General features: G+C 33.8%; 2 protein-coding genes across 2 annotated transcripts; one reads left to right on the top strand and one right to left on the bottom strand.

Moving 5' to 3' along the window:
• Positions 1-2831: 2831 nt before the first annotated feature.
• LOC130810700 (agamous-like MADS-box protein AGL62) lies at positions 2832-3452 on the top strand. The gene has a single exon (XM_057676839.1). The coding sequence runs from the start codon at positions 2832-2834 to the stop codon at positions 3450-3452; it is 621 nt and encodes a 206-aa protein (XP_057532822.1).
• A 2199-nt stretch (positions 3453-5651) lies between these two features.
• On the bottom strand, positions 5652-9176 carry LOC130809747 (50S ribosomal protein L3, chloroplastic). Its single transcript, XM_057675533.1, has 3 exons — positions 9094-9176; positions 7590-8218; positions 5652-6134 (listed from the first exon to the last, which is right to left on the bottom strand). The coding sequence occupies exons 2-3, from the start codon at positions 8212-8214 to the stop codon at positions 5845-5847; spliced, it is 915 nt and encodes a 304-aa protein (XP_057531516.1). The 5' UTR covers positions 8215-8218; positions 9094-9176; the 3' UTR covers positions 5652-5844.
• Positions 9177-11567: the final 2391 nt, after the last annotated feature.

The following is an 11567-nucleotide window of genomic DNA, read 5'->3' as shown; positions in this document are numbered from 1 at the left end:
CCTGTTTTTCCGCATAAAGGAGGATGTTTCTAGTCATTGTGGTTCTTCCCTCACATCACCCTTCATGCGTGGGGCTAAATGTCATGGTACTGTTTTTTTTAATTAATTAATTTATTTATTTATTAATTAAACATCATATTACTAAAATACCCCTTGACCTTTCCGGATTGACTTTGACTTTTGGTCAATGGGCTTTCTGCTGGACTTCCCATCTTCCTTGGAAGGCTCATGGCAACTTACCTTCAGAATACTTAACTTCCCTGTCATCTATCCTCTTTGGCCATCCTCCTTTTTAGTTGAATAACTGCCCACCACCTTCCACTCTTCAATCATGCTTGGCTCTCCTTGTTTCAAGGAGAATAACTGTCCACTCTTCCCATGACCAGTCCACCTCCCATTACTCCCACTACTCCCATGATCTTCCACCTTTCCTCTCTGAAGTAACTCCCCCCTTTAATATTATAAATAGGGACAACCATCAGAGGGGAAAGGACATCTGAAAACAGCTTTTCCTAGTATCCTTGCTTACACTACTTCCTCAAGCCTTCCCAACCACTAGCACTAGAACAAGCAATCTCAATCCCGACCTTCCTTCTTGCATTCCTTCTACAATCTGTCATTCATTAATTTCCGATTTACGTTCTAACTTGAGCGTCGGAGGGGTTTTCCGGGAGATCACCCCCCGGACAAGGCTAACGTTATCTTGCAGGAATTCAGGTCACCTCCTATCATAAGTCGCTTCTCTTGATCACACTTCTACCTGTCTCCAGGTATTTCAAGCGTATCCCACTTCCTCGTTTCATCACCGAAACAAATTGATTTGCTATATAGTTAGTGAAAACAATTACATCCAACTTTTATCCAAAAAATTAGATATACTAATGAAGTGGGTGACCTTGCCAAAAAAAATACCCTTTTCAATTGGGATAAAATCTGATTTTTTCGACTTTTTATTATAATATACTAAAACGCTTATAAGTAAAAGTTGGATGTAATTTTTTTAGATGAAAGCTGGATATACGTAATTGTTGCTAACTGAATTGGAAATCAATTAATTATCCAAAAGGAGAATTTATTGATTTGAAAAGAATTACTAAAGTCTTGGAAAAAAAAACTTTGCTTACTCATCGGGATCTCAAGTAAACTACGCACCTAAGGTAGTATTTATGACATAAAGATAATACACATTTTTTTTTAAAGAAAAGAATGGCTAAGCCTCGGATAGAATCAAATCAGAGTACAAAGCGTCCATAAGCCAAACCGGAGCAACATACTCCCAAACCTCTTGGCAAAGGCCACAAACGCATATCTAACTATTTATCAACTAATTATCAATTGTCACCTTACACGGGTAAATTACCGATAGATAGATGTAGCTAAGTTCATATTTTTGTACATTAACCTAAAATGAGTTGTTTGGTGCATAATTTAACACTTATAAACAAATAATTAATTTTTATCCAACGTATCATCCATATGTAACGACATTGATAAACTATTGAAATGCTTAGTGAACAAGGATGAAATTTCGATTGCGGTTTATTTTTCTTACATCATATAACCAAATTAAACTAATTTAATACGATATTTAATTTTCGATCCAAGTACAAACAATTAATAAAATTTTGTGTTTTGTTTTTGGCTCATATTCATAACTTGGTTAGACTTTGTGCAATTAATGTATTGGTAGACGTATGTGAGACAATGAGATGACGAAAAGACGCATCAAATTCACAAGGGACTATATATTATATTATGATTATAAATATCAAAACAATTGTAAATTTAATGCTTTTATTTGATGGACATTTAAATTTGTCTCATTAGTTTCAAAACGATTGGTCACATATTTAATATTAATGTGTAACTTGGGAGTTATGGCAATTTTAAGATGAATTGTCCAAGTCCCTAACAATAAAGGAGTTTAGTAAAAAAAAAAAAAAAAAAAAAAAAAAAAGAGATTAAAATTAGTGAAGGTGTACCATTAATATGAGAGAATTATTTAAATTTTTTAGGTTAAAAATGTAAATATTTAAAGCTCTTTTAGTAAACAATGTTAGACGTATGAGAAAATTTTTGTTCAAAAATATGAGCAAAAATTAAAAAATTCATAATGGATAGATTGTGAAATTTTCATTTTGAGAAAATGAAAAGAACAAAAAAACGAAGGGAGTATTAAAGAAATAATATAAATCGAGCCAAAAATTAAAAATAGATATTTCAAGCTAGTACATCGAATTCATAAGCAAAATGAAAATTAAATTAAATAACATCAGCAACTCATTAAAATCTTAAAAAATTAATTTTGGTTTAGTTTCACCAAACAAGATAGATAAGAAGCATCCTTGATATAAGGAGTAGACTCCAACCTCTAGAACTAAATTCGGTTTAAATTTTGATTTTTCAATTTTGATTGTCAAATCCAAATAAAAATGTTTCCATTTTTCGGTCTGAATCCAAACAATATAATGATTAAAATCAAAATAGTATTTCTATTCGGTTTGAATTGATTTTACTTATGGTATTTATTCGAATAACATGTAATGGTTACTAACTAAATTGCAAATAAATCTCCAAAATGAGAAATTATTTATTTAAAAAGATTTTCTACTCTTAAATATTTAATAATTGGTGAAAAAAATTATGAATTACCTAAAACCCTTTTATTGTACATTAATCTTAGCAAGGCCAAGCTAAGTAATGTCTACACATCACATTCGTATAAATACCCGTCAAGGTTGTACATATTTTATCACAAACACAAAACAACACCTTATTAGAAAATTGATTCTCTTAATTCTTTCTATTCCTTTTCTAATTTATCCATGGGTATGGCCAAGAAAGAATCAAGAGGTCGACAAAAAATAAAAATGGCTAGAATAAAAAATCCAAGTCATAGACAAGTAACTTTTTCAAAAAGACGTTTGGGTCTCTTTAAAAAGGCTAGTGAAATATGTACTCTTTGTGGTGTGGAAGCCATTATCATTGTGTTCTCTCCAGGGCAAAAAATCTTCTCTTTTGGGCACCCAAGTGTGGAAGCAATCGTGAATCGTTACCTTAGTCGTAATCCATCGTGTCCTCCTCAAATATCAAGTAGCAATGCCAAAAACAAAAAGGAAGATGGTGATGGTATTGAACAATTACAAAGCTCTACTATGAACGAACTCAACTCGCAACTAACTAAAATATTTGATCTCCTTGAGGCTGAAAAGAGTAGGGGAGAAAGTTTGAACAACTTAAGGAGAAGTTTCGGGTCTGGATTTGGGTCTGATTCTAGGTCTAGGTCTAGCCAATGCCAATGGTGGTGGGAGGCACCTATTGATACCCTTAGGTTGCATGAACTTGAGATTTTAGGTGCTTCTATGGAGGATCTTAACAAAAATATAGCTAATCAAGCTATTGTTTTGGAGAAAACAAATTCCCAACATCTCATCAATCAAACTTTTTCCTAATATTTATTTAGAAATTCCTAATCAATCACCGCACCAAAAAGACAATAATAATCATAAAAATTAAAAAAAGAAAAAATCAAACAAAATCGTAAAATACTTCCGTATAAAATTCCTCCACATAGGAGTCATGTTATTTGCTAAGGTTGCAAATGACACGTTATTTAACTAGACAAAACTCATGTCTATTATTGTCGTTTTTTCTTCTTTAAATTTGATATCGACACAAATAATTAGTCATAATATATAAATTATGTGTTTATCATAAATTATTGTTTATCCTTGCATATATATAGCACCAAAGTTTCATCTATTTCTATTTGATTTTAGCTGTCTAAATATTTCATATGCTATGATCTTAATTTCTTACTATTACCTAAATGTGTCATTTAACTATAAGGATCCATATTAATATTAATTATCACAATTTCAGTTATAAGGGCCATAAGGTTTGGCATTTAATTCTCTTTTTTTTTTCTCTGAAAAACTCCCTACGTTTTTGTTATATCTTCATAGAGAAATTATTTCTATATAAATAATTTTATATTGTTTTTCCACATCTTAAAATTATATTATGTGATTATTATTTGTGAATTGAGAGTATTATTCGTAAATATCACATAATATTATTTTTTAAATTGGGAATTAAAGGGAATATAATAACTAGAGAACACAAACACTAATTATTTGACGATAAATTAAATAGCTTACTTAATCTCACACTTGAATAGGAGGAAGGTCAATTAAAAGGCATATGAAGGAAAAGAGATGATTGAAAGAAGATGAGAATCCAAAGCTATAAGTGTTGAATCCTAATTATTGAAATAAATTCACATTATTGTAATATAATAAAGGTCAAATGCTTGTATTAAATTGTTTTTTTGAACTTAATTATCTCAAAGTAAGCATTTGATGATGATAATTATTAGTATTAAACTAAATTGCAAATGTATCTTCCTAATAATAATATATTGATTAGACAAGATTTTTCTAACTTCTAAATACAACTCTCAAATTTTCACATCCAACCGACGGCCCGACTTATTTTCCTATAATTTGATCATTTTTGTTCTATATTTATATTTTTGAGTTATAACATACGTTTATTTCATTAGTTTTCATAATTTGAATTAATATTGAACAAATAACTTGAAAAGTTATTTTGACGCAGACTAATTTTTAAAGGGAAATTCCACATGGTAGTATATAACTTTCATGAAACGTCAGTGGTAGCACTTTTGTTAGATTTTTCCACGTGGTAGCATCCAGTTTATGCACTGTCTAACTGTCATAACATTTTTCGTTAAATTCTTGTTAATTTTCGTTTAACTCATCATTTTGTAAGATTTTTTCACATGGTAGCATCCAGTTTTTGCTCTCAAATGTTTAATTCACCATTTTAACATTTTATTCACCGATTAATTTATCAATGCCCTTTAATGTTGTAACAACTAAGTAGATATGAATTAGTGCTTGGAATGCACCTTTTGAACTTATGAAATGCACCTTTTGAGCTTATAAAATACGCCTTTTGAATTATTTATTAGTGTTTGTAATGTACCTTTTGAACTTTATAATGCGAATAATTTGAATGAAAATAAAAATTGTTACAACATTTAAGGGCGTTGATAAATTAATCGGTAAATTAAACGTTAAAATGATGAATTAAACATTTGACAGCAAAAATTAGATGCACTATGTGGAAAAATCTTACAAAATGATAGAATTAAATAAAAATCAACAAGAATTTAATGGAAAATGCTATGGTAGTTAGATATTATATAAACTGGATTCTACCATGTGGAAAAATCTTATAAAAATGCTACGATTGGTATTTCATGAAAATTAGATGCTAACATGTGAAATTTCCCATTTTTAAATTTAAACAGAAAAAGTTACATCCTTTTTTTTAGCTATCTTATAGCGATAAGAATACAAAAATACAACATTTCATGTCATTAAGTAGTTGTCCCTTAGTATGGAGTTCGAAGGGTTGGATGTGCGCAATCTTACCCTATTTAGCGATAAACATACAATAATATCACATCTATGACCCATTTGCATCAAACGTGACCGAACGGAACAGGAGAGTTGCGAAGGACCGTCGTCTCAACGGCCAAGTCGATTAAAAATTTTTGACTAGTTGAGTAAGAATGAGAACTCGGTTTGACCCGACCCAAACCGTTAATGTAAATACCTTCATTGACTAAAATGTCAATAAACCAACTAATGAACTGAGTATCAAAACATAATACTTCCACTTGATAACGTTACAATAAAATGATAATACAGAATACAACAGATGAGCAATATACATAGAAAAACTGGAGTATGTCCCTGTCTCACTAGTATAGACCAGTAAATGATCTAAAGACCAAAAAAGATTCTAGATGATCTAATTCTTAGGTATGTTTTTCCCAACAATCTTGGCCGGTGCTATCCGCAAGAGGTTTCCTGGCTTACCCGGAACAGCACCTTTGATCATGACTACCCGCAGATCATTATCGATCTTCATGATCTTCAGCTTACGGATTTTGGTCTTGGTTCCACCCATTCTTCCAGGCATTTTCTTTCCTTTGTACACATTTCCCGGAGTTGTTCCAGCTCCAATGGATCCCAGAGCCCTGTGACTTTTCGATCCATGAGTCATAAGACCTCTCTTAAAGTTGTGTCTTTTAATACCACCTGCCAATTACACCATAAAATATATGAAATTCAAACTCTTAGCATATTAGGGCAGCATAAGAGCTTGCAGATAAGTGCAGAGATTGAATCTCGTCTACACATGGGCTAAAGATATAGTTCTTTGGTTTCGGATTAGAATGGACTATATTAAATTGACTCATTAAATTATGTGCACTTTTTGCTTGTGAAGTTGCGAATGATGTTTGCTACAAAGGGTCAATTGTAAACAAACTCTTCTATCCTTCCGAACCCCCAATAGCATTGGGTAATGGAATGGAATGTTGTATAAGAAGTTGAAGAAACATATAAGAAGAAATTGATACCAGAAAAAGGACACCATGACAAGCACAGGATATGGAAAGCTTATTGTCACATACAGGAAATGGATTCATAGTTCTTCGAGTGTCAAAAGCTTTTCATGATGATGTGCCTTCAATGTTCAGTGAAAGTTCAAAACTTGGTCTGGTTTCGAGTTGATTTGTATTTAGTTTTTTTGTGAGTACAGCTTATGTTGTTCCTGTTCATGTAAATAAGCGATATAGGGGAGTATGCTATGGCAATAATTTGTTAAAAGTATATAGTTGAGTTACCATATGTGTTTTATTGGTGTTTTCTTTCTTTAAGCAAAGGCATACGACATGGTTCATTCTACAACTCATTCCTAACACTTTGTTTGGATAGAGAAATGGAAGGAAAAGAAGGGGAAGGATTTGGAAGGATAGAGGATTCCTTGTTTGGGTAACCAAAAGTGAGGAAAGGGATTTGGAGCGGAGGCGTTTAAAGGGAAAACATAGAAATTTTGTTAAAAATACATTATCTCTTAAAGTGGAAAGATTTGGAGGGTAAACACTCATTTTCTTTTGTTTTTCCTTCATTTCACTTCTAAACAAATAAGGTGCACACTTTCTCTTTACCCCTCCCTTCCTTTCCCTTCTCCTTCCCTTTTTTTCTCTTATCTACTAATTTGCTATCCAAATATAGTGTAAAAGAATCATTCAAAGGGGGCTATGATACACAATATGCTTTGCACTAGTATTGAAACTTCAGAGTGAGCAATATGGCAACATCTATCTTTTTGTACATTAACTCCCTCTTTTTTGGGTATGAATACAGTAAATGAGGATGCATCTTAGTAAAACACATGGACCCCAAAAGTCACTTTGATCATAACTCAAGAAGAGATTAATTTTCTTGTTCTCATGACTTATGATACCTACGGATTAGTTAGCTTCTAAACACAAAAACACATTGGCTAAATTTAACTTTTGTAAACTTATCTTTCATAATAAATACTGAATATCTTCACTGAGTTCAACGAATGATGAAATGTAAAGGAATAACAAAAAATGCTTTGGCAGACCAACACATCACATCAATCATCATTAATAAATACAAATTACCAAGCATTCTTAATAAAGTCACAATTACTAAAGAGATAGGGGATAAGTAAGAAACCTTGGAACCCTTTTCCGATGGTTGTACCAGAGATATCCACCAAATCACCCTCCTTGAACAGATCCTCGAACACAATTTTTTGGCTGGGGTTAAATCCATCAACAGAAACAAGACGGAACTCTTGAAGATGGCGCATCGGAATCACACCGGACTTGTTCAAGTGTCCAAGCTCAGGTTTGGTAAGCTTACGATCCCTAACCCTTTCATATCCTACTTGGACCGCGTTATACCCATCTGTGGACTCAGTCTTCACTTGGGTCACAATGTTTCCCTCCTTAAATCCGATCACGGTGACGGGAACTACAGTGCCATCCTCCTCAAAATAGCTCATCATTCCTAATTTAGTACCCATGACACCAACCCCCGCATCAACACTCATCATTTTTATGACAAAACCCCCCATTGACTTGGTTAATTGCATAGACTTTGGGCTAGCTGATTTCAATTTGAAAATCTGTTTCGGGGAGAAAATAAATGAAGAAGACAGGCTCAAGGACTGAAACTTAGGAGCAATCTTCACAGCACATGTTGAAGTTAAACTTTTCGAATAGTGTACGTTGCTACTACTGCTAGAAATAATGCAGCTACTACTTTTTATTGATAATGAGGGTGAAACCGCCGCCATGGCTCTGAAAAGAGAGAAACCCTCACAACCTTAGCATAATTAATGATTACAACAACAATACAACAATTTCAATGCGTCAAGCAAGAGGTATTCAAAACAGACCCGATGATCCGACCATGTAATTGAATTTGACCCGACTTAAAAATTGATTTACTAGTATGTAAAAAACAAATGTAGACACAAAACCTGATTTTAAACCGACTAGAAAAACCTGACCCGAAATCAACCCAATGACCCGAATGAACGCCTCAGGCATAAGCTAATGTTGTACTTAGGAAGAAAAAAAAGAGCAAAATGGCAACAATTAGATCATATTTTTGTGCTTAGAGATGGATAATTACCAAACGAGGCGATAAAATTGACAAGGAGAGCTTAAAATTCAGCAAGAATACTCAAAAATGGATATATTAACAGTGTAAATCATCCAAACTAAACCAAAAACTAGCCCACAATTCACATTGAAATGACCAATACCAATTTCTTAGATTCATATTGCACTGACTATAAAATGCACCACCAAACTAGCCCACACAAACACAATTTCAGAAAATACAAGAAAATAAAGGCAAACTTGAAACTTCAATCAAGTAAAAAATAGACCCATGTTCTAATAAGATATAAGAGGAATTATTACATTAAACCCACATAATTATTCAAAATTTCAAAAAAATATTGAGATATATACCCAGAAGATACCATAATTTTGAGCAAAAAATTCTGAGAAAAGGCAGTAATTTTGAAAGTTATAAGAGTTTGATGAAGAAAGATTAAATGTATGGTGAAATTACAGATAATGCAGTGATTAAATTGCAGAAAATAGGAACAATGAAAGATAAAAATTGAAGGAAGAATTGCAGGATTAAATGGAAGGAGACATACCTAGTTCCTCCTCTGAGTAGTGAACCCCTTTGGAAGTGGAGAGAAATGAAGTAAGGTAACGAAGATAATGAAGATGGATAAGAGAATACTTGTCTCGTGATTCTCACGTGATTCAACAAGGGTCTCGCTATCTCGGCCTCTTGGGTTTTGGGCCCACATTTTAGATGTTGGGCTGTTATACTTAAGAGTATTTGAAAAAAATAAGATAAATAAACAACTTAATTCCGAAAATAAGGTTCATGAAAACTTATTTCCCAAAATAAGCGTCCATACATCCAAACCAGTGGTTTGGATAAGTCGCTGTTAGTAACAGCGAAAGAGGAAAAGAAAAGAAAAATTAAAACCCCAAAGTCGCTGTTACTAACAGCGACTTTGGGGCTTTTAAATTTTTTTTTTTTTTTTTGAAGTAAACTAGCCATTGTTAATCAGAAAATTAGCCGTTAGGAACTTGAAAATAGTCGTTGTAATGATGTTCTATAAATAGCTCCATCATTTCCCATACTTCATTGTATCAATTCTACATCATTGTTGTTCTCTTCATTCAATTTGTAAAGGTAACATAAGGTATTATGTTAGTTTTACTTATAATTTTTAAATGTTAATATTTTATTTGAAAGTTCACTTACGTTGCTATATTATATGTATTATGTAGATGTCAAAGGAGCATTGTATTGAAGAGCTTTGTGATTGTGGTTATGAAGTTGAGATTAATACAGATTGGAGCAACTTCGATCCAGGGCGTGAATTTGTTGCTTGCCCTTTCTACTTGGTTGACGGATTAGGATGCACATACTTTAGATGGATTGCTCCGGAGGGTACAAAGTGGCAGAGAGACTTAATAATACGGCTTGAAAAGGAAAAAGAAGAGCTTAAAGATGAGGTATTTAATCTAAAGAGACAAATGAATGATATGGCGCATAGGAAAGAAGAGACCGAAAGGATTATGAGAAAGTTTAAGAAGCCTTCTTAGTTAGCGACGTTAGTTTAACTTATCGAATGAAGTATGTAATTTGATATGAGTTTGTTGAACATGATTGAAATTGTGTTGAATGTCCGATAGCAACATCCCTATTTGAATATGAATGTTTGTTTGTTTTTGATTAAATTCATACTGCATTCTTGGCGGAACGATTCATCGCCGAAAAGTCGGAGTACTTAACATCATTTCATTCATAATAAACGTTTGATAATACGATTAAAGTATATACAAGTACACATATATTACAAATTATACACAAAAGTCAATATGTTACAAATACTGAATATGTACAAGTGTTCAATATATACAAAATGTCACTAATCTTCAAAATATACAAACACTATTGTAATGATAATCCTCCTCTTGTACCCGGTCTAATTGTGACGGTTTACGACGCCTCCTACGATAGTAAGATGCAGTCGCATGACGCTCGGGTAGGGGAGGTGATACATAGTGTGATGATGTGGCACCCTGTGAGGACCCGACACCGTAGTTCGGGCACGTTAAGTCAACCACCTCAAGATGAACGTCGGCATGATGAGGAGATGAACCGTACTCGTACATACTGGTGTCGGGCGCAGTCACTTCCGGAATGAAGTGTTGAAACTGCGTCCCTCGGAGTATGCCTTGTAAGTTCAATAACTTGTACATCCCATAGCACACTGCTCCTATGTTTCGCCTGCATCGTAAGGACACTAGGGTCGTGAGGGCCTGGAGCTGCTAGATCCATCTCTCCTGCAATTCAAAAATAAGTAAGCGTTACGTATTCTAAAAATGATTAACAAGTACTCAAATTGTTTACTTATGTTATTTATTTGTTTGATAATCTTTACGTTTATATAATCAAATACAGGTACTGTTTACCTTGACGTGCAAGTTCTAGTGTTGTGACCGTCACTACCACACTGTCGACAAGCGTTGCGTGTCCGCGATCCTTCGTCCATTTCGTTCGTGATCCTCCGGGACTTAGGTCTTCCTAATCCACGAATGTGATCTGGATCGTGTAGCACCTCAACACCGGTGTATTGAGGCCATGACCTCTTATCAATCAACGGCAAGAATATGGATGCATATGTGTTGACATAGCTCTGGGTCATGTAGCAGGAATCCGCGAAACGCTCATAGGATAAGTGTCGTTTAATACATACGGCAAGAATATGAGAACAAGGTAAGTGATATATGGAGGGTTTGTTACAAGTGCATTTCATCTCTCTCATATCCACACTTTGTATTTTACCACCCTTGGCGGATCCTCTATTACCACGTCCAGTCTTAACTTAGAAAAGGCCTTGTCTGTAGTCAAATGCGACGATCTCATGGTAGTTTGCCTTCTCGGTGTTACGGGTGATAATTCGAGTGGCGTGTGAAGTGTACTTATTTCTCCCAATTAGCCATGCGTTTGCGTTCTCGCGTCTTTTGACAAAATAATCATTAACACGATAGAAGGTGAACTCCACAAGAGTTGTTATAGGCAAGAAACGCACGCCCTTCATCA

Source organism: Amaranthus tricolor, chromosome 4 (genome assembly GCF_026212465.1).
Source record: "Amaranthus tricolor cultivar Red isolate AtriRed21 chromosome 4, ASM2621246v1, whole genome shotgun sequence".
NCBI lineage: Eukaryota > Viridiplantae > Streptophyta > Magnoliopsida > Caryophyllales > Amaranthaceae > Amaranthus > Amaranthus tricolor.
Note: the sequence above shows the minus strand (reverse complement) of the source record. Positions and strands in the feature narration are given on the sequence as shown.

Coding starts and splice junctions, on each gene's coding strand:
- LOC130809747 (XM_057675533.1), bottom strand. CDS start 8,214: ATGGCGGCGGTTTCACCCTCATTATCAATAAAAAGTAGTAGCTGCATT. Junction 6,135..7,589: donor CATCGGAAAAGGGTTCCAAG/GTTTCTTACTTA, acceptor TGTAATTGGCAG/GTGGTATTAAAAGACACAAC.
- LOC130810700 (XM_057676839.1), top strand. CDS start 2,832: ATGGCCAAGAAAGAATCAAGAGGTCGACAAAAAATAAAAATGGCTAGA.